This window comes from Lampris incognitus, chromosome 2, assembly GCF_029633865.1.
Source record: "Lampris incognitus isolate fLamInc1 chromosome 2, fLamInc1.hap2, whole genome shotgun sequence".
Taxonomy (NCBI): domain Eukaryota; kingdom Metazoa; phylum Chordata; class Actinopteri; order Lampriformes; family Lampridae; genus Lampris; species Lampris incognitus.
Window position 1 is genome coordinate 104,072,973 of NC_079212.1, and position 24,197 is coordinate 104,097,169.

The 24,197-nt window shown below is 44.0% G+C and overlaps 1 protein-coding gene across 1 annotated transcript in view; it reads right to left on the reverse strand.

The window, feature by feature from the left end:
• The window catches only part of LOC130107018 (DDB1- and CUL4-associated factor 1-like), a 56,837-nt gene that overhangs the window by 16,289 nt on the left and 16,351 nt on the right, over positions 1 to 24,197 (reverse strand). The window contains exons 15-27 of the mRNA XM_056273409.1: positions 22,981 to 23,057; positions 22,234 to 22,395; positions 20,178 to 20,333; positions 16,317 to 16,949; positions 15,557 to 15,834; positions 14,596 to 14,794; positions 14,134 to 14,216; positions 12,252 to 12,336; positions 10,642 to 10,875; positions 5,037 to 5,130; positions 4,598 to 4,702; positions 3,942 to 4,015; positions 2,257 to 2,349 (exon numbers count right to left, since the gene is read on the reverse strand). Coding sequence (XP_056129384.1) covers positions 2,257 to 2,349; positions 3,942 to 4,015; positions 4,598 to 4,702; positions 5,037 to 5,130; positions 10,642 to 10,875; positions 12,252 to 12,336; positions 14,134 to 14,216; positions 14,596 to 14,794; positions 15,557 to 15,834; positions 16,317 to 16,949; positions 20,178 to 20,333; positions 22,234 to 22,395; positions 22,981 to 23,057 — 2,273 coding nt within the window. The remainder of the gene's footprint in view (positions 1 to 2,256; positions 2,350 to 3,941; positions 4,016 to 4,597; positions 4,703 to 5,036; positions 5,131 to 10,641; positions 10,876 to 12,251; positions 12,337 to 14,133; positions 14,217 to 14,595; positions 14,795 to 15,556; positions 15,835 to 16,316; positions 16,950 to 20,177; positions 20,334 to 22,233; positions 22,396 to 22,980; positions 23,058 to 24,197) is intronic.

A 24,197-nucleotide genomic window follows, 5' to 3' on the forward strand; every position in this document is an offset into this window, starting at 1 on the left:
AGCTAACTAGCAACCGAAAGCCTGGCTGGCTAACTAGCTAACAGAAAAAGGGAGAAACTAACGTTACACATAGCTATTTTCGTATTAACATGAATACAACGACATTCTTTTGACGGACATCATCAATCACTTAAATAATGTCGCAACTGAACTTACAGACGATGCTCTCCAAGGCACAAATGTAGATAGAAGCAATAAACACAGGAGCTGGGCAAACATATGAAACTCCGCATGCAAAGCTGGACTGTACTGTTACCATGAATATCAGGCAGGAAATTATTTCCTGAATTTAAGTCACGTGAGGAAGGCTAGAGGGAGCAAATAAACTTCAAAATAAAAGTACTCTTCTCACATTCTAATAAAGTAACGTCACAATATCTAAATAGTGTTTTTTTTTTCCAGAAACTATCAATGGTGTTGGTAAGTGTGCTCAACAAATGAGTGGAATATTAAGATAGATATAGGAAAAAACTTTAATTCATAGCAGAACTAGTCTGCTTCACTTCCCACGTACTCATCAGCTGCCAAAGTGGTTATATATATATATTATTCATTCCATCCATTATCCAAACCGTTTATCCTGCTCTCAGGGTCACGGGGATGCTGGAGCCTATCCCAGCAGTCATTGGGCAGCAGGTGAGGAGACACCCTGGACAGGCCTTCAGGCCATCACAGGGTCCACTCACTCACTCACTCTCACACACACACACACACACACCTAGGGACAATTTAGTATGGCCGATTCACCTGACCTACATGTGTTTGGACTGTGGGAGGAAACTGCAGCACCTGGAGGAAACCCACGCAAACACAGGGAGAACATGCAAACAGAGGAGGACCCGGGACAACCCCCACGGCTGGACTACCCTGGGGCTCGAACCCAGGACCTTACTGCTGTGAGGTGACCACGCTAACCACTGTGCCACCATGCCGCACACACTGTCTTTCTAATTACACATCTGAAAATATGAGGAACGTATTGTTCTTGCAACTGCATTTATAACCCTTTTTTTAACGTGCAAAAATACACTATTTAAGAATCCAGCTGAGGTTCATCCTATTGAACTGTTTAGTATCAAACTGGTTTTCAAATAATACTCCCTAAAATATTTTAGACCTCATTTTATGAGAAATTTTGGATACAAAATTCTCATTATCGTTGATTTAGACACCACAATTGTATCACAGCAATGTACACAGTTTGGACAGAGAAGACAGATGGTTTGAAAGAGGGGTGAAGGAAGCCATCAATGCGAAACTGGAAAAACCATCCCTCAACAGAGGAGGAGGTCTGCGACACCACCTATCTCCCACTTACAATGCCGTCCTTTCATCTCTACCCAGGAGACTCAAGAAGCCTAGCCTCCAAGAACAACAGTCGGTCACTAACGGCTCCAACCACTCTCATGACCACTGAATAATGAAGTCAAAACTAACACCCCCAACGAGCGTCGCTGCTAAACAAATGCAAATCAATAGCTCAGATGACGACGGGCGCGGCCAAACATCGGTACACAAAAGAGCCACTCATATCTATGGCTCTGTTAGCGACGGGCGTTGGTAAACATCGGATCACAAAGAGCCACGCATATCTATAGCTCTGACAACGACTCCTAGAGGATAAATTCTGAGTCTCATCACCAGCCAGTCAGACTAGCTTGGTCTTGTAAGAAAGGCACGAACTGAGGAAGCCTCTTGGATGAGAGGCAAAACGTCTTCACAGATATATACCAAGTCCAGTTGCACTTGATTCAACTCCGTTGGATAACCATGACCTGGATGAATGAGAACATTCAGACATGTTGCATCACAACATGATCTTATCCAAGTGTCATCCCGACAAAAAACCATTGGAAGACAATAAATGAAAATATTGAATTATTACCCCGCCCTACATATAGTATTGCATTAACATTACAGTGAAGGAAGAAAATATGTAAGTTAATTGTGCCCTTAAATTTTTGACTGTGTCCCTAATATGTTTAACTTAGGGACAACTGCTTTAAAAAAAATTTTTTTTTAAAAAGTCAGCAAAGAGCCCTGGAAACTCTCGCACGCACAACCATTCTCATACTAGGCAGAACGTTCTTGTTTAGTACGAGACAAATAGATGATACATAAAACATTATATCAAAGGTTCTTGTAAAATTTCACAGAAGACATTTATGATTAGCATACTATAAAAAATAATAAATCTACAAGCATGTATACACCAACACTATATCCCTTTGCGTGTGTGTTGTGTGTGTGTTTAACCTGATCCTCATCATCGTCTCCCTCCTCTGCCAGTTTTTGTCGTCCCACTTCGTAGAGACGACACACTGTGTCCAAGTTCACCGTGTCCTGGTTCTAAAGGAGACCAAGAGACAAAGATTTGCATACAAAGTAAATGAATGTGCACCCCCCCCCTTTCTCTCCAATTGTATCTGGCTAATTACCCCACTCTTCTGAGCCGTGCCGATCTCTGCCCCACCCCCTCTGCCGATCCGGGGAGGGCTGCAAACTACCACATGCCTCCTCTGATACATGTGGAGTCGCCAGCCGCTTCTTTTCACCTGACAGTGAGGAGTTTTGCCAGGAGGACGTAGCGCAAGGGAGGATCACGCTATTCACCCCAGTTCCCCCTCCCCTCTGAATAGGCGCCCCAACCGACCAGAGGAGACGCTAGTGCAGTGACCAGGACACATACCCATATCTGGCTTCCCACCCGCAGACACAGCCAATTGTGTCTGTAGGGACACCCGACCAAGCCGGAGGTGACACGGGGATTCGATCTGGCTATCCCTGTGTTGGTAGGTAACGGAATAGACCGCCACGCTACCCAGACACCCCAATGTGTATCTTTATTGTGTGGGCGTGTGTGTGTGTGTGTGTGGTCAAACACCTCAGTGACTTGTTGCATTTTGACAAGCGTTCAAGTAAAGTCACTTATTGTGACTTATATGTTGACTTATATGTTCCCCGAAGGACCCCTAAGCTGTCCAAAGTGCCTGTGTGAGCTTTACTCATTGTAACCATAATTCAACTAAAATATTACAGATATTGTTACAAATGAATATTTATCAGGTTATGAACAAAAATAAAAATACTACATGCGAATGGGGGCGGTCCAGTGTCCATTGCCTCATACTATGTCAAACATTACCATGGGTCCCACACTTGTTCATCGTATCTATCTTGAAGATACCATCCACCCCTGTCTTCGAAGAGCTGAGCCAGCTAAGAAACACCTTTAGCAACCGGGTCACACCACCGTGCTACACAAAGAAACGCCTTAAGCATACTTTTGTGCCGCCAGCGGCCAGGCTTATTCAATCCCACTGTCATGGTGACCCCAGCCTCAGTTAACTCACTGGGCACCGAGGTCTGAGGCCTGCTTGACCCACACACTCACACCGTGGACTCTGCATATGTATTCCAAAATGTATATGTACATATGTTTTTTACTACTGTTATTCTTATTTTTCCCCTCTATTTTATTTTGTTTATTCTATTTCACTGTTTTCAAGCAATATTTTCCCTCACTGGGATAATGCTGCGCTTTACAAATCCTTTCTTCGTAGAAGTTCATAGTCGGAATCATCTCATGTTTTTTACACGTTCTAATTTAACAACATTTGTTATCTTCTTGTCTCCCCTATGCCAGTCTGTTTCTCAGTCTGGGATTAATAATGTACCCTCCATCTCAGCTATGACCAAATTAAACAAAATAAAACAGAAACAATTAACTTGGCTGAGCTCTAGAATTAAACGCAGAGAAATTAGCTCTTTAACAGGAAGAAAAGGACAAAACTAAGCCACAGTGTTGGGCCTATTCAACGAAACAACTTGAAAATACACTCTTCCAGGACAACGACAAGCCAAAACACGCCAAATCTTAAGTTTTTGTCAAGCCAACTAAACCCATGAGAGCAAAAGTTGTGAGATCTGAAGCCAAGTACCTCAATGATAGCCAGGTAGCAGTCTTTGGTGTCAGTGCACAGGTCGAAGATGTTCCTCTTCACGTCCACTGTAGCTGAAAGAATAAAAAAGCATTAAGTGGTAGATGTCATAAGCTAGAGCAAATGCTAACTAGACATTTGCCATCCTGACACACTTGGTGGAAGATGCACCAGTAAATATAGTTTACAGTTTCACAAGCTGACACTGTACTAAGACAATGTGCGGAAAAACCATGTGCCATATGTATGATGACTTCATTGACTAACAAAGAAAAAGGAAGAAATTGACTAATGAAATCTCTCGGCGCATGATTTTGTTGAATCGAGGACTTGCATTAGCGTGATCCTCAATTAGAAATGCTTGACCTAAAACTGAAGTTGAAAAATTGACTTCTGGAGTGATAATGCCAAAAGGTGGGCCTAACCAACTAAAAATGAATTAAGATACAGACAGGAGGTATAGTTAACTCATTACGTAAATAGTGAGTGTAGCCAGCAATAGCGTAGCAAAATGCTATATAGTTAATCTTACATTGTTATTATTTACCATAGCAGGTTGTTACAAACGAGAGGTGGCGCTAACCAGTAGTGCTGAAGCATATTAACTGGACATGTAGTTTCCAGTTTAGTGTAGCCTTCTATGAAGAGTAGCTTACCAATGGGCTTGTAGTCTGTAGCATCAAAAGTTCTGAAGGAAGAACCAAAGGGACTCTTCATCTGCTGGTCCATAGCATCGTCCTCCTCATCGGCCTGCAGCATGGCTGTGTGTGTGTGTGTGTGTGTGTGTGTGTGTGTGTATGACAAAGAAAGGGGACATAACCTCACACACAGTGCTATTGCAGAATAGATTTCATTAACAGTGCCAGTCACAAGGTAACTCAGTGCCCTACATGGGATATATAGACAAACAAACACACAGAGTATTACTTTGAAAGAAAACTAACTCTAGAGTTGTCCAACCTGGGGACAATGCACATAAACACAAACACACACGTTTAGCTTCAAAAATAAAGGCTCCCTGTACAAAGGTTGAAATCATGTGTGATGTATTCACCTCTGACAAAAGCACGTACACACACTTAACGCTAAACGTACCTCCATACATGATGGTGGCATTACTATTGAGGACCACCCTACACTGGTCTAGGGCAGGGACAGTATGAAGGAGGTGGAAGGTTCTCAGATCCCACTGGCACTGCTGTCAAGGTTCATAACTACTCAGTTGATATATGCACAATATATGCTCAATAATCCAGGTAAGGAAATCCCAGAAATTTGAATCAGTTCATCTGGACACAATGTGGGAGAAACATTTCATCACTCATCTAAGTGACTTCATCAGTCTCAGCTGACTGCAGGTATCCGCAACCTTTTAAACAGCACAGTTGCTTAACAACCAAAACCAATGAGCTGTTTCATATGCAAATTGCCATGACCATTAATTAAAGTTAGAATGGCCACGTGTACTATTTTGTGGATAAGGTGAGGGACATCATTATATAGGTGGATGAAACAATGGTCTCTTATGTTATGTCTCTCTTCACATGAGTTCCTGTTGATGAAGCAGTGGAGGTAGTCCGTATGAAATTACAGGACGAGGACCACCGTTAACACTGACCAAGTGTGTCTGCTCCTGAAGCTGTATCTTCAGTCCACATACTTCATCAATGGCGGTCACTTGGGGTCCAGTATGACTGTCCTCCCTCTGGGTCCTTAAATGGGTGTACAGGCTGATACTGGAGCCACAAAGTTGGAGGACACCTGTGTGTCACAGCTTTTTACGTGGAGTGGCTGATGCACCTGCAGCCACCACACAGCCGTTGGCAGGTGGTGCCCAGAGTCCAATGGCATGAAGAACCAAGACGATTGGGGACCACCCTCTGTTGCAGCCTTCATCCGCCTTCACTGCTGTTGTGACCTGGAGACATCTTCCACCAGTTCTGCCATTGAGATCTTTGTTGGATCGCGCTTCGTCTGGAACCTCCCTCTTGATCAATCCACATTTGGTGACCCTATCAGCAGCCAAGATCCATACGGCATAGCTCTTGGAATCATTGGTACATGCAAGCTTCTCCACCACGGCAAGGTGGCGATCCAGGAGAAGGTCACGTACTTCACATACAGGGGGCAATACTATAGGCAGAAACATGGGTGTGCTTTGGGTTCTCCAATTTCACCTATAGTGGCTAACTTGTACATGGAGGACATGTAAAAGAAGGCTTTGAGGTCCTATCCAGGGCCATCACCTAGCCATTAGTTCAGGATTTGCGGACGACACCTGGGTTAAAATGAATTCTCAGGACGTACCACATTTCACCAACCACATTGACTCTGTGGACAACCACATCAGGTTCACCAGGGAGGATGTGAAAAATGACAGGTTAGCCTTGCTTGACTGTGAAATTGCAATTAGTGATGGGGGACATTTGATTGTTGATGTTAATCGTAAACCAACACATACGGATCAGTACTTAAAGTTTGACTCTCATCATCCATTAGAGCACAAACTAGGAGTCATCAGGACACTGTGCCACTGAGCTGACAACATCCCCACTGACACAGAGGCCGGGGATGGGGTGAAATCCCACATTAAACAGGCCCTGGGTAAGTGTGGTTATCCTAACTGGGTGTTTGTTGAAGCCAGGAAGAGGCCCAAACAGTGCACCAGCCGATCGAAGAAAGGAGAAGGACAACAGCTGCCTAAGCGTAAACCAGTGGTGATTCCGTATTTGGTGGGAGTGTCAGAACAGTTGAGATGCGTATTTTCCAAACGCTGCATCTCAGTTGCTTTCAAACCAAAAAACACGCTGCGCCAGAAATTGGTCCACCCCAAGGATCAGATCCCCCAGTACAAAGAGAGCAATATAGTATACGCTGATAAGTGCCAGGAGGATTGCCATGAATTGTACATCAGGAAAACCAAACAGACACTGGCGAAGAAGATGGCACAACACAGAAGCACTACCTCGTCAGGCCAGGACTCTGCAGTCTACACCCATCTAAAGGCCAGTGGCCACTAGAGCTGTCAATGAATATTCCAATTCAAAAATGTAACCGAATTGTAAAAAAAAACAAAAACAAAATAAAAACAGGCCTTTTAGTGTGAAAATTAATATTCCACTTGTGGAAGAAAAAAAAAAACAGCACTACTGCAGCTGTCTGCCTTATGAATTCTCATGAGTGTCACAACAGGACCAGGAACTGACAACACAAATGCAGACAGCTGTGATAGAGCAATGATTCAATGGTGCAGGGGTTCAGAAGTCCACATAACAGGCAAGGTATAAATGACAAGGAAGGCTCGAGGACAAGGCATGTGGCACCAGGCTAACATAACAATCCGAACAAAGAGACACCACAACCAGGGGGAATATAACTGCTGGGGAGCCAATCAGAGAAATGGGGAACAGGTGAGCAAGGCAGGGCAGGAACAGAAATGGCAAGACTGGTGAGCCTTCAAAATAAAACAGGAAACCCAGATAACAACTATGATAATGAAAGCGTTGGCAACTGCATTGAATACATGGCATGACGGACAGGAGTCACACAACGTCACTTTCATTGGTTGAAAAGGAAATTTAGGTCAAGCTGAAACGAGCGAATAATTCAACAACAACCGTGTGGTAAAGATGGCAGAATTCACAACCCAACTCGGCTGCAGAGAGTGATTTTCACTATGAAAAATAAAAAGCCCCAGTTGGAAATACTTCCTTTCGCACAAAACTCTTGCTCAACAAAGACAGAAAATTAATATCAAATTGTTTATTTAAACCAGTCTGAATATTAAGTAGTCTGTATAAAAATTAGGCTATCGAATAACACAGGGATAGGCAACATGGTCCAGAAAGGTCCGGTGTGGGTGCAGGTCTTTGTTCCAACCAAGGAGTTACACACCTGAGTCTACAAATTAAGGTCCTTAGCAAAGACTATTGGTTGACTAATAGAATCAGGTGTGTAACTGCTTGGTTGGAACAAGACTATTGGTTGATCTATAGAATTAGGTGTGTAACTGCTTGGTTGGAACAAAGACCTGTACCCACACCGGACCTTTCTGCCTAGCCCTGGAATAACACATCAATTACGAATCATTCATCTTGCCCCAGTTCTCACTCTAGCACCAACCACAGTGGGGAGAGAGAAAGAGAGAGAGAGAGAGAGAGAGAGAGAGAGAGAGAGAGAGAGAGAGAGAGAGAGAGAGAGAGAGAGAGAGAGAGCGTGAGAGAGATGGTTTTTAAATCAATTTTACAGTATAGGACATTATTTTATTTATTTTGTAATGTGTAGGTATGTAGCTCTTTTAAAAGACATGGTTATGTTGAAATAAATATACCTATACAAGTAGTTATGTCTCTTGTATTGGTTTGCCCTCTTATGGACATAACGCGCAAAAAGAAGGAATAATCGAATGTCATTTTTAGCCAATTTTGACAGCCCTAGTGGCCACTCTTTCAAGGATGAGGATGTGCACATCCTTGATAGGGAGGAATGCTGGTTTGAACGGGGAGTCAAAGAGGCCATCTATGTGAAGAGGGAACGACCAACCCCATAACCAAAGGGGGGCCTAAGAGTACATCTGTCGCCATCCTACAATGCTGTGATTGTAACTATTCCCCAATCCTATGTGAATAGTACACATGGCCATTGTAACTCTAATTAATGGTCATGGCAATTTGCATATGAAACCCATCGTTGGTTTCGGTTGCTATGCAACTGTACTGTTTATAAAGGTGGGGATACCTGCAGTCAGCTGAGACTGACTAAGTCACGTAGATGAGTGATGAAATGCTTCTCCCACTAAACGTTGTGTCCAGATGAACCAATTCAATTTTCTTGGGCTCATAACTACAGCACAACTCTGCTCCCTACAGACACTTAAGGCAAGCAATGCCATCATGGTGAAAAATGATAAATCAGTTGTTCTATGAATTCCCAGAGTTGGTACCACATTTACACGCGTATCTCTCGTTCAGTCCAGTCCTCAGGGACCCCCAATACAACTGGTTTTCTATTCTACCAGGTAGTTCATTATGTGTATCTGTTATATCAGGTCTATAAACCCGCTGATGTCTAGAACAAAGATAGTTTGCCTAAATAAGATTCGCCACTTGCAATCTCTTCCATTGTTCCTACATATGCGAGCACCCTCTACCACAAGTAAGTTTATGCAGCATTCAAAATGATGGGTGAGATAGGGCTTGAGACATGGCTACATGGCTAAAAACGTACTTTAGGTGACGATACAATGAATCTATAAAGGCTACTTCAGCTTCAACCTTATACAAAACAATTTTTTTAGAAGCCAACTTCCGTAGCCATATGGTTAAACAATGCTAATTGGCAGTGTGGGTTGAACAGGACACATTCAACATGTACGTGTGTGACGGGTTGACAACACTCATACAATAAGAGAATAAAGTTGCATTTTATAAAAATATAAATTGTACATTTCTATCTATTATGGACAAAGTCTTTATGGAAATGAGTAAATAAAGATTAATAATAATGGATAACATTTATATAGCACTTTATCTAGACACCCAAAGTGCTTCACATTGAAGGGGGTAACTCACTTCAACCACCACCAATGTGTAGCGCCCACCCGGTTGATGCACAGCAGCCATTTTGCACCAGAACGCTCACCGCACACCAGCTTGAGGTGGAGAGGGAGGAATCATTGAGCCAATTACACAGGAGATTAGTTGGCCAGATGGCCAGATGGAGACAGCCTGGTAGGGAATTTTGCCAGGACACCAGGGGACCCCCTATTCTGCGATAAGTGCCATGAGATCTTTAACGACCACAGTGAGTCAGGACCTCGGTTTAATGTCTCATCCGAAGGACGGTATTTCCTACAGCACAGTGTTCCCGTCACCCCACTGGGGCATTGGGATTTTTTTTTTCTCTCTATAAAATTGCGATGGTTTGTGTTGTGGGGAAATTTGCCCATTGAGCCAATTTATTTTATATTTACTTTGCGTCGAGCGCCCCTAGTGGCAACTGACAGTAGTGTACATTTTGTGAGGCTGAAGTGTATTTGGCAGAATACCCGACACGACAAGTGAATGTCATTAACTTCTTGATAGAAGAGAAAACCAGCAGTACTGGTACAATACTGAGGACTGGATTGAGACACACTGTGTTAAATATTTGGCTGCAGTCGATAAGGTTATTGTTCTGACAACCACTCTTACAGGTAAACAAACTGCCAATATGAACGTCAAGTAAGAAACGTTTGGTTTGATGGTGAACCATTTTAAGTTGAAACTAAATTTAGAGTTCCTGAAACAAACAAAAAAAAAAAGAAAAAAAATGCCACCAGTCCCACATCTCTCCAGTTAGCATTAGAAGGTCTACTTTTTCATTATGCATGCTCAATAATCCAGGTAAGAAAATCAAAGAAACTTTAATCAGTTCATCTGGACACAACAGGTCACTTAGATGAGTGATGAAACATTTCTCTCAGTAAAGGTTGTGTCCAGATGAACTGATTCAACTTCCTTTGAGAAGGTCTACTAGTTCTTGCTTTACAATCTGCTGACTAATAAATAAAACATGACTGACATCGTCAAAGCCAAGATAAACACAAAACAGTTAAGCTTCTGTATTTTTGTGGCCCTGGATCTTGAAAGAAAAAGAAAATCTAATCAAAAATCATCTGCCCAGCGGATGACTTCAAAAATCAGGTAAGGTTGGAGGATACAATCTCAGTGTTGATGATGACCTCTAGGCCGTTGGGATGGAACACGCCGCTGAGGTTCATGTTAAACTTATCAAACTTGTGGATGGCCCGTGGCGCCCGCACATCCCACATGACCCCATCGTTGAGCACCAGGTCGTCGGTGGGGTTGAAAGTGGCACAGTTTCTCTTGTAGTTGTTGGCGAGAGCAGGGTCATTCAGGGTCAGAGTCTTCTGACCTGTTTGGATATCATAGATCTGAAGAATGGAGGAAAAAGGGAGGGGATTCCATGGACCGAAGACAACAGGATGGAAGAGAGCAACAAAGAAATGAGAACACAAGTGTTAAATGGCTCTTGTCCCTTGCAGCTGTACATCAATGAGTGCTGCATGAAAGAAAGAAAAGAGAGAGAAACTTAATGGCTAATGTACAGATGCACAGTCTCACTTGAAGCTGTATCAGTAAGTACACCAGGTGACGTCACTAATTAATCTGTTCTCTTTATTTAAGGTGCACAAGTGACTGTTTGGGAGGAAAACATGTTACACTTGGCACACGTGTTTACACGGCCCTTTAGGCTAAGACGGGAATTCACAGGACAGGTTTCCTGACATGTCCGGATGTCACTGATCACAAAAAGACAGAAAAGAAAGAGGGACAAGAGAAAAAAGGTAAAGAAAAAGAAGAGAAGAAATAAAGATGAAAGCTAAGTGGGGGGGGGGCAATGTAGATGGAGAGAAAAATAAAAAGACTAACAAAGCCATTCCTATATAGTAGTCTTTTAGTAGGCTGATATTGCCCTTTTTAATAGTTTTAGCAATCATTGTACTATGTTTTTCTGCCCTAATTGAGCCTTCTTTTCTTTTCTCTGCTTGAGCTTTTTTTTGTACAGCTTGTCCATGTTAAACTAGGCTCCGGTTCGAATCCCCATGTGACCTCTGGCTTGGCTGGGTGTCCCTACAGACACAATTGGCCATGTCTGAGGGTGGGAAGCCAGAAGTGGGTATGTGTCCTGGTTGCTGCACTAGCACCTCCTCTGGTTAGTTGGGGTGCCTGTTCAGGGGGGAGGGGGAACTGGGGGGAATGGCGTGATCCTCCCACGCGCTACATCCCCCTGGCGAAACTCCTCACTGTCAGGTGAAAAGAAGCGGCTGGCGACTCCACATGTATCGGATGAGGCATGTGGTAGTCTGCAGCCCTCCCCGGATCGGCAGAGGAGGTGGAGCAGCACTGGAACAGCTCGGAAGAGTGGGGTAATTTGCCGGATACAATTGGGGAGAAAAAAGCGGGGGAATCCAAAAAAAAACTAGGCTGGACTGCTGAACTGACACTTTTTTTTTGGTTGTTTTCATTGTTTGACAGATGTGATGGTGTGGTGATCATGTGACTGTTAAAGTGAGTCAAGTGGCTCTTTCCCCCTACCACATCTGAAGGCCCATTGGCCTTAGATGGAACCCAATCCTTGCTTTCCCATGTGTGTCTATCCATCCCCAATACTCTAGCTACTATCCAAATTATCAAATACAAAAAACCATTCAAAATGGTGATTGGACTGGCAACTCTGCTTTTAAAACCATCATCAACAATAACAAAACAAAAAACAAAAAAACCAAAGCAGTTAGGTTGAACCTACATGGGCAACTTGGTCCTTGGTGCCAATGACTCTGTCCTGAGAGAGTTTGCTGAACTCCACGTAGTGGTCATCTATAAACGAGTGTCTATGGTAGAGAGGAAACATTCATGACATAAAGCAGACAGTACAAAACTAGTGATGGCAGGATGCCTCTATAATACAGCATGTGCATGGTCACCATTTAAGGATAATTTACAAATGAGCTTTTCTCTTGAGAGAAAATACAATTAAATCAAGATGTAAAGGAACAATATGTGGGTAAAATTACAGATGTGTACTTGTGTGTATGTCAGTGCAGGTGTGCTATAGGGGGGCAAAACTCACATGCATGTATCACATGCATACCACCAGGGACGGCTGGTATAAATGAGCTAACAGGGCTAAGCCCTCCCTATCCTTTACAATAAAGATGAAAAATTATTGTTAAAAAAGAAAAAACTTAGAAAACATTGTTTTAAATTTTGGTGGACCCTAGAGCATAAACAGCACCAAGTAGCCACGAGAAAAACACAGGATATATCTAAACGGGGTTATTTTTTACAGCCCAAACACGATAGCATCAGCTTCCATCCATCTTTCCAGTAAGTGAGTGACAGGTGTTGAGACACGCCCCCTTGATTTGCTAATCATTCATTCATACACTTATTATCCAAACCGCTTATCCTTACTCAGGGTCGTGTGGATGCTGGAGCCTATCCCAACAGTCATTAGGCCACAGGCCGGAAGACACGCTGGACAGGCTGCCAGACCATCACAGGGCCGACACACACATTCACACCTAGGGACAACTTAGTATGGCTGATTTGCCGATCATTTGGCAGGCCACTGACATTTGACCAATGAGAGTGGACATACAGAATAATGGTACGTACAGTGAGGTGTGTGTGTGTGTGTGTGTGTGTGTGTGTGTGTGTGTGTGGGCCATGTGATGTCCTGGCGGCCTGTCCAGGGTGTCTCCCCGCCTGCCGCCCAATGACTGCTGGGATAGGCTCCAGAATCCCCGCGACCTTGAGAGCAGGATAAGCGGTTTGGATAATGGCAATGGCAGTGAGGTGCTACTTGTGCAAGAGTGGGGAGAAGGTGAGCGCTGACGTTAGCATGAACGAGGTGGATTATTTAGTTTATCATCAATTTTCTTGAACTTCTTTGGAGGAAAAATTGGAAGTGAAAAGAACGAGGACACATCGTCCAAACAATGTTCAAATAACACAAAAGGACAAATGACAAAACATAAATTTTATGTTACTTGGTTTCAATGAAAGGATGGCTAAAGGCAAGTGTAGCTAAGAATTCACTTTTCTGTTTCCCATGCTTGCTTTTTGGAGGAGACATGGACTTGGACCCAAAAAAAAATTGTGGATTTGAAACATTTATCCAACAAAACTAGGAAATGTGTGTGTGTGTGTTTGTAAGAGAGAAAGATACAGTTTTTTGGCATCAAGCCATTCTTGTGGGTACTTTTCAAGAGTTGTTGTAGAGCACTTGCTATAACAAGGTATATATATAGTGTCGTTGCTGCTGTAACTTTGTATCTCGGCCATGAAGCTGCTGGTGCCGGAGCGTGAACCATTGATGCATTTTATTTCATTATTTCATTATTTATTTATTATTATTTTATTTTGAATATTAAAATATTTTATTTCATTATATTATTATTGTATTATGCATTTTATTGATATTAATGCCCACCCACCCAATAAATATCACCACCAGCAGTCATGGCATTCACACTGATTGTATAATTAAGCTTGTGTGTAAAGTGAGCAATTGCGTGCTCGCAAATGTCCGTATTTTTGAAATGTATGTATATTGGATGTCCATGGGTCTGAGTGCATTGTGTGTGGGGCTTGCAAACACTTGGTTTTGTGGGTCAACGTCTCACCTCATGGTGAAGACATCGTTCATGCTCCATAGAGCAGATAGGGGAACACTCCAAGAAGCAGAAGTCAGCAACAAAGTTCCATCCTGACACGTATGAACACATGCACGCACGCACACGCGCACATGAGCTCGCACACACACACACACACACACACACACACACAAAATACATGCACACCTTTTTTGAGAACATGATTTTGAAAGGGTAAAATTGAACTGTTGCTACCCTTGCCTTGTGTTAAGGGTGTTAAGGAAGTTACACCATAAAATACAATATATTACCTCTCGTAATTATTGAATTCAATCTGTACATTTAACTGAAAAAGTAATGACAGATCAGAAGTACTCCAACATTTTGGTAATGTTTAAACAGCAAAGCTAATAATGTGATTTTTGGAGGAAGTCAGGCAACATCAAACACCGTAACCTATCAAAAACGTCAAACACAGCACCACAGGCCTACCCTGGAGGGCTCTAGGTGTGTGATGGCTGTGTTATGGCAGCTGTAGTTGGCCTCCTCCGCCCCAGAGAAGACATTGTAGAGTTTGAGGTGACCGGTACAGGTCCCCAGCATCAGGAAACGCTCCCTGGCTGAGAAGGCGCAACAGGTGAAACCACTCTCGTCTTCATCGCCCTCATGGAACACTGACATTGGACGGAATCTGGAATAAAGGGTTGGAAAGAGAAAGCCAGAGAGAAAGAGACGAAGTTGTGTTAGCTACATTTCAAGGCAGTAGTCCAATAATTTTAGTCACTACTAGAGATGCAACTATACACCACTACTGAGATACAGCATGATAACACAACACTGCTTACTGAGCCTTGAGCTCATCTTGACACATCCTGCTCATGGTTTGGCTGACAGGGAGGCTGTTTGCAACCATCATATATATGCTGATTTTTCTATATTTGTAAAATGTTCATCCACAAATTTACCTTAGTGTCAGCAGTTTCTGCTGTTGTTACGTCACACCTTGCAACTTAACATACTTGTTTTACTTTTCAGTCTTACATTTTCCCCATAAAGATCACAAAATTTTTATCGAATCTTAAGTTAATAACACACGTTTGCCAAGAAGGAAGTTTAGTGTGCATGTGTGCTGTGTGCATGTACATACAAATGATTTTTAGGGCTTGTCCGTTTTGTTCCTGATGAACTTCATTGCTCTATAAGCCAGGTCACAGTATGAGGCAGTTGCCTGATTTCCAGAATTCTGGTGAGTGGCTCTACATTGTTATGAATTGAATTGACACAACATAGCAACAACTACAAAGGTTGCCAACATTATTCATTAGATCATCCAGACGCTATGCCATCCGGATGCATTCACTAGTTTTCACACTAATAAACGCAGACAGTACCAGGTTTATGGGAATGTATTCCACAGAGTGCAGGTCCTATTTGAGAATTTATGCATTTTTACCTGCTGAATATCAGGTGTCGATCCAGACACCCTCTATCCACCCCTCCATATTTAGGGTAAAACATCCTGCTTCCAAGGCGAGCAGTGAAGTTGGGCGAAGCTTGCCGTCTTTGCTTCGGCTCAGGGCAGCGGTGGGGGGTGAAGAGGGAAAACGGTGGGCAGGTAGTGACCGGATTGGGGCAGCGGGCGTGCTGCTCCCTCAGGTACTCGGTGATGATGCTGTCCAGAGCTGGGGGAGAGGGAAGGTGGCGCTCTAGCTGCTTCCTCATCGCTGGACTCTGGTCCAGAGACAGAGAGAGTGAGAAAAAGACAGAGATACCGAGACAGAGAGAGAGAGAGAGCGAGAAAAAGAGAGAGATACCGAGAGAGAGAGAGAGAGAGAGAGAGATAGGGAGAGATTCAAAGAGAAAGGGAGAGAGACAAGACAAAGAAAAAGAGAGTGAAGGTCAATGCTGATTTTACAGGAGTTGTTAAGCTGATTGATGCTTTACTGTCAACAGTATGGACAGCTGAAAACAAGATATATATGGGCCATGACTACATATTACCCTGGAACAAGAATTAAAAAAAGAAAAAAGAAACAAAATGTGCCTCCAATATATTCCTGCATCACTAGTAGTTTGTTGCATGACATTAATGTGAAACCACTATCGAAATCCACATGTAATGACATAGATTCCAGCATGCAAAAGGAAAAGCAGCTGAGTAAAAAGATATATGAAAAACTATTTAAGAGAAAGGACATTAGTCCATAACTGACCTGTATGAAGGCCCCATGATCAGACTTCTGTTTCAGCACACGAGGCTTCTTCCCTGCGATGCAGTTGGACACCGGCCGCTCCCTTGAGAACAAGATCCGGCCAACTGGCGGAGTGCTCTGAACGTGAAGTGTAGAAGTAGGAGGGGCCGAGATACATGAAGGGGAACAGGATGGATGATGAGGGACAGAGATGGGACGGGGTTGGACCGAGGGTGAAGAGGTAACTGAGGACACAGGGGAGGATCCGGCATGGCTGGCCATGCGAACACCAATCCCATTTGCAAGCCGGTGAGCCCTGGGGATAATTGCGGATGAAGATGAGGAGGTAGGTGTGATGCAGGAAGAGTTTGGGCAGAAGGGCCCTGCTGGTAGACTGGCCTCTCTGATGAGCGTGTTCGCCGTGTCATGCAGCCCCTTAGCAACCAGGTGGTTCCGGATCAGCATCAGCAACTCCTTCTCTGGGAAGGTGATCCGTGATTGGGCGACCACACTGGCTCTCTGCAGGTGAGCTAGTGACACATCAGTGCCGATGAGGAGGGGCTTGCCAGAGATGCGCTCGGTGAGCTCAGCAGCATAGCGGCAGAAACGGACGTGCTCGCTGCGCTTGTCCTGCAGCACCGGCTCTTTCATTAGCTGGGGGAAAAAAACAGATGATTAAAAAAGATCATAATATCTTTACTCATGCATATCATAACGTCTTTACTTTTTTTTAAAGTAAGTATCATAGAGTTCAACAACCAAGGAATTGATCTGCTGAGAAAAAGATTAAAAAAACAGACTGAAAATGATACAACCGGGTAAAAAAAAAAAAGTTCAGTGGTTTAAAGGTACTTGCTAGGGTTTAGAATTCATAATCAAAAATGATATCCATAAATGTTATTAAATGATAAAGAGTCTGCCACTGCAGCAACAACAACTATGCCAAGACAAGAGGTAAGAATTGGCATCACCCTCTTAGCACTAGTACTTGGACAGTTATCGCTCCTTGGCTTTGTGTAATAAGCAATAATGGGCTGTATCTGAACTGATAGTTTAGCAGTAAGGGCCTCTTACAATCAGATAGATAAGGAAAGGAAGAAGAAAATTTGCATGACTTTTGTCCAAAGGTGAAGTGGATGAGAGTGAAGAAACACACTTCATATGACAATGCTGTGATGTATCAGAACATTCATTCATTATCCACACTGCTTATCCTTACTCAGGGTCGTGGGGATGCCGGAGCCTATCCCAGCAGTCATTGGGCGGCAGGTGGGGAGACACCCTGGACAGGCCGCCAGACCATCACAGGGCCACACACACACACACACACACACACACACACACACACACACACACACACACACACACACACACACACACACACACACACACACACACACACCTAGGGACAATTTAGTATGGCCGATTCCCCTGACCTACATGTCTTTGGACTATGGGAGGAAACCGGAGCAACAGGAGGAAACCCACACAGGGGAGAACACCCAAACTCCATACAGAGGACGACCTGGGACAACCCCTTCCCCCAGGGTTAGACTACCCCGTCAGAACAATCAGAATGTATCAGAACAATCCCTTTGTAATAAGTCAAGTCAATTTTATTTGTATAGCCTAATATCACAAATTACAAATTTGCCTCAAGGGGCTTTACAGCAAGCAATAGTTTGAAGCCTGGTTGAATTAAATCTGGTTGACAGAATTAGAGCAACTTGCTTACTGTCATTACATATTTGTGTGTTAGGTATGGGCCGATAGATGAATACATCAGGATTTGGCGATAAGCTAAATCCATCACAGACGGACTGGCTGATTTAAAGTCCTTTATTTTGATGATTTAAATTTCTGCATCCTTGAGCATTTAAGGTGTCAATTGTGAGGGAAACAAGTTTATGTGCCACAAACTGTGGTATTGGAACATGTAGCTGGGGTGTGATTCAGGATATGAAGCCTATGGGTCATCGCCACACAGTTATTATTCATTTGGATGCAAGCGCTAGTATATGGTTCATTAGACCAAAACACACTTAATATTCTTGATTGTTTACTGAAGGCAGACAGATAATATAAGCAGATGCTTCAGCCAAAGGCCATCAGCCTTGCTGAAAGATCTGCTTGTCTGTCTGCCTCCCAAATATACTGCTCAAAAAAATAAAGGGAACACCTAAAAACACAATATAGACCTCGATGAATGAAATATTTCAGCTGAAAATCTTTATTTATTAGACAGAGGAATGTGTTTAGAGCAAAATAACCTAAGAATGATCAATGGAAATCAAAATTATTAGCCCATTAAGGTCTGGATTCAGAATCATACTCAAAATCAAAGTGGAAAATGAGAAAATAGGCTGATCCAACTTCTGTGGAAATTCTTCAAGACGATTCAAAATGAGGCTCAAGAGTGTGTGTGGCCTCCACATGCCTGTATTTACTCCCGACAACGTCTGGGCATGCTCCTGATGAGACGACGGATGGTCTCCTGAGGGATCTCCTCCCAGACCTGGATCAGGGCATCGGTCAACTCCTGGACAGTCTGTGGTGGGACATCGCGTTGGCGGATGGTACGAGACATGATGTCCCAGAGGTGCTCGATTGGATTCAGGTCTGGGGAACGTGCAGGCCAGTCCATAGCATCAATGCCCTCGACATACAGGAACTGCTGACACACTCTGGCCACATGAGGACGAGCATTGTCATGCATGAGCAGGAACCCAGGGCCCACTGCACCAGAATATGGTCTGACAATGGGTCTGAGGATCTCATCCCGGTACCTAATGGCAGTCATGGTACCTCTGGCTAGCACGTAGAGGTCTGTGTGGCCCTCCAAGGATATGCCTCCCCAGACCATCACTGATCCACCGCCAAACCGGTCATGCTGGAGGATGTTGCAGGCAGCAGAACGTTCTCCACAGCGTCTCCAGACTCTCTCACGTCTGTCACATGTGTTCAGTGTGAACCTGCTCTCATCTGTGAAGAGCACAGGGCGCCAATGGCGAATCTGCCAACCAAGATGTTCTCTGGCAAAGGTCAATCGGGCTGCACGGTGTTGGGCTGTGAGCACAGGCCCCAATTGTGGACGTCGGGCCCTCATACCATCCTCATGCATTCTGTTTCTCACTGTTTGAGCAGAAACCTGCACATTAGTGGCCTGTTGAAGGTTGTTTTGTAGGGCTCCGGCAGTGCTCCTCCTGTTCCTCCTTGCACAAAGGACCAGATAGCGGTCCTGCTGCGGGGTTGTTGTCCTCCTGCGGCCCCCTCCACGTCTCCTGGTGTACTGGCCTGTCTCCTGGTACCTCCTCCATGCTCTGGACACTGTGCTGGGAGACACATCAAATCTTCTTGCCACAGCACGCATTGATGTGCCATCCTGGATGAGCTGCACTACCTGAGCAACTTCTGTAGGTTGCAGATACCGCCTCATGCCACCTCTAGTGGTGAGGGCACTAGCAAAATGAAAAACTAACCAAAGATCGGCCAGAAAAGATGAGGACAGGCAAATGGTCTGTGGCCACCACCTGCAAATCCATTCCTTTTATAGGGGTTGTCTTGCAAATTGTCTAATTTCCACCTGGTGGAAATTAGACAATTTACCAACAGGTGAAATTGATTCACAAATCAGTGTTGCTTCCTAACTGGACAGGTTGATATCTCAAAAGTGTGATTGACTTGGAGCTACATTGCATTGCTTATGTGTTCCCTTTATTTTTTTGAGCAGTGTACATTGGCAATTACAAAATCAATGGGTTGTAGAAGTCAGTGGCATAATTTTGAGATACTGTCAGACTTTACTGTTATTTGTTTCTGCCACAGTGGAGCATTTTGCTATGGAATTCTCCATTGTTTATTGATTGGAAACGTGGGGCCCACCTGCTGAATGTGTCCACTGCTAAATAGTGGCAGTTTGCTGATGATCTGCCGGATGGCCGAGCAACGGGAAAGTCCAACCAGGGCCTTACAGGCCAAAGAACGGATCAGGTCCGCATCTGTAATAGGTATCTTCACCGACAGCAAAGACAGAAGCACCTGGAGAAGTCAGCATACAGAATTAGTATGAGGCACTGCTCAGTGGATGTTTTTTCTTTTTTATATATATATACACTATCGTTCAAAAGTTTGGGATCACATTGAAATGTCCATATTTTTGAAGGAAAAGCACTGTACTTTTCAATGAAGATAACTTTAAACTAGTCTTAACTTTAAAGAAATACACTCTATACATTGCTAATGTGGTAAATGACTATTCTAGCTGCAAATGTCTGGTTTTTGGTGCAATATCTACATAGGTGTATAGAGGCCCATTTCAAGCAACTATCACTCCAGTGTTCTAATGGTACAATGTGTTTGCTCATTGGCTCAGAAGGCTAATTGATGATTAGAAAACCCTTGTGCAATCATGTTCACACATCTGAAAACAGTTTAGCTCGTTACAGAAGCTACAAAACTGACCTTCCTTTGAGCAGATTGAGTTTCTGGAGCATCACATTTGTGGGGTCAATTAAACGCTCAAAATGGCCAGAAAAAGAGAACTTTCATCTGAAACTCGACAGTCTATTCTTGTTCTTAGAAATGAAGGCTATTCCATGCGAGAAATTGCTAAGAAATTGAAGATTTCCTACACCGGTGTGTACTACTCCCTTCAGAGGACAGCACAAACAGGCTCTAACCAGAGTAGAAAAAGAAGTGGGAGGCTGCGTTGCACAACTGAGCAAGAAGATAAGTACATTAGAGTCTCTAGTTTGAGAAACAGACGCCTCACAGGTCCCCAACTGGCATCTTCATTAAATAGTACCCGCAAAACACCAGTGTCAACATCTACAGTGAAGAGGCGGCTGCGGGATTCTGGGCTTCAGGGCAGAGTGGCAAAGAAAAAGCCATATCTGAGACTGACCAATAAAAGAAAAAGATTAAGATGGGCAAAAGAACACAGACATTGGACAGAGGAAGACTGGAAAAAAGTGTTGTGGACGGATGAATCCAAGTTTGAGGTGTTTGGATCACAAAGAAGAACGTTTGTGAGACGCAGAACAAATGAAAAGATGCTGGAAGAATGCCTGACGCCATCTGTTAAGCATGGTGGAGGTAATGTGATGGTCTGGGGTTGCTTTGGTGCTGGTAAGGTGGGAGATTTGTACAGGGTAAAAGGGATTCTGAATAAGGAAGGCTATCACTCCATTTTGCAACGCCATGCCATACCCAGTGGACAGCGCTTGATTGGAGCCAATTTCATCCTACAACAGGACAATGACCCTAAACACACCTCCAAATTGTGCAAGAACTATTTAGAGCAGAAGCAGGCAGCTGGTATTCTATCGGTAATGGAGTGGCCAGCGCAGTCACCAGATCTGAACCCCATTGAGCTGTTGTGGGAGCAGCTTGACCGTATGGTACGCAAGAAGTGCCCATCCAACCAATCCAACTTGTGGGAGCTGCTTCTGGAAGCGTGGGGTGCAATTTCTCCAGATTACCTCAACAAATTAACAGCTAGAATGCCAAAGGTCTGCAATGCTGTAATTGTTGCAAATGGAGGATTCTTTGACGAAAGCAAAGTTTGATGTAAAAAAAATCTTATTTCAAATACAAATCATTATTTCTAACCTTGTCAATGTCTTGACTCTATTTTCTATTCATTTCACAACATATGGTGGTGAATAAGTGTGACTTTTCATGGAAAACACAAAATTGTTTGGCTGATCCCAAACTTTTGAACGGTAGTGTATATATATACACCTAAACAGAGTAAAAATATAAAAAAGTTAAAAAAAAAGGAATGGATCAAGAAGAGATCTTGGATCAAATGAGAATTTAAACTTTAAAAGGTCTAGTCCCTGGGGGGTCACTGGATGAATGCATCATTCTTATTTTATGGCAAATTATTGGTATATTGTTTTTGAATGCTCTCCTGTCTACCCCCCCCCCCCCTTACCTTGATCCCATTATTGTTCTGCACCACCTGCCACATGCGGGCCAAGACCTTGTTGTGGGGGGCTGGTGGCTGCTGGGTATTTCCTGGCCTGATAGGGGTGACAGCGAATGCCCCAACTGCATTCAGGCTCAGTTCTGGGGCACATACGCAGTTGATAATCACCTAAAGAAACAAGGACAGATGGTGACCAGGAAAAAGCACTTAAGGAGGAATTTGCTACCCTAGTCTATGTGTTGGCCTAGATGTTAAAGGAGCGGACTCCTGACCGTAGGCTCACTAATTTATTTAAAGATCCATCCGGAGGAAGTGTTTAAAGACAGTGGAAGACAAGCATTCTTCCCTCCTGCACAAACTACTACCAAAGTTCCCTTGAGCAAGGCACCTGACCCCGAGTATAGTGGGGAAGCCTCCATCTGTGTTAAAGCGTGAGGCTGGAGTAGTCAACATTTCAATGGATGAATCAAGGTTTTGAATAAAAAAGAAAAGAAACAGAATAAGGAAAAGAGAGGGGAAAAAAAGCAAAAAACATTTGATAGATACATTTTTTATGACCCGAGGCATTTCTCTTCCCCGATTTCCCTTTAAAAACACTTAATTATTAACATTGTTCATATCAATCTGGTCATAAAATCATTATTCATGCTAGTGTAGCTTTACATGGTTGTTGTTGCATTAAAATTAGGACACATGCCTCCTGCATTCATTCAGTACAAACATTAATGGGGCCATCAGTTCTTCTGTGCTCACCTGTAGTGCAGATTTCTGAATCTCAGCGTCACTAACAAACACCTCTCCCTCTGCCACACCCAGGATGATGCTCATTCCTGCACGGTTAAACAGCAGAAGTACAATACGCACACGCAAACTGTAAGCAAGGTTGAGAAATAGCTCCTTCTCTATACCACTCTACCACTTTTTTTTTTGTTGTATGTCTGATTAGTTCCTGAAATGTAACTATATGTACCAGCAGCTTAAGTTTCCTTTATTAATCCCCTTGGGGAAATTAATTTACTGCAAATTAACCCATCCTCGCCATGATCTGAGCAGCTATGAGCAGTGGGCTGCCACCTTCATGCTGCGCCAGGGGACCAACTCCATCCAGTTCTTTTCCCATTGCCTTGTTCAAGGGGGCACAGACAGGAGTATCAACCCTAACATGCATGTTTCTTTGGACGGTGGGGGAAACCAGAGGACCCGGAGAAAACCCACCGCAGACACAGGGAGAACAGGCATCTGGGTGGCATGGTGCTCTATTCCGTTGCCTACCAACACAGGGCTCACTGGCTCGAATCCCCGTGTTACCTCTGGCTTGGTCAGGCATCCCTACAGACACAATTGGCCATGTCTGCGGGTGGGAAGCCGGATGTCGGTATGTGTCCTGGTCGCTTCACACTAGTGCCTCCTCTGGTTGGTCGGGGCGCCTGTGTGTGTGTGTGTGTGGGGGGGGGGGACTGGGGGGAATTGCGTGATCCTTCCATGCGCTACGTCCCCCTGGCGAAACGCCTCACCGTCAGGTGAAAAGAAGCGGCTGGTGACTCCACGTGTATCGGAAGGGACATGTGGTAGTCTGCAGCCCTCCCTGGATCAGCAGAGGGGGTGGGAGCAGCAACCGGGACAGCTCAGAAGAGTGGGGTAATTGGTCAGATACAACTGGGGAGAAAAAAAGTGGGGGTCCAAAAAAAAAAAAAACAACAACAAAGACACGGGGAGAATATTCAAACTCTACACAGAAGACAACCTGGGATGACCCCCCCCCCAAGGTTGGGGTTGTCCCAACCACATCCTTCTTGCTGTGAGGCAACAGCGCTAACTGCAGGGCCCCCGTGCCGCCTGTGATATGTGCTATTTTATGTGATATATATTTATGTGGTGGCACGGTGGCATAGTGGTTAGCACGGTCGCCTTATAGCAAGAAGGTCCTGGGTTCGAGCCCCGGGGTAGTCCAACCTTAAGGGTTGTCCCGG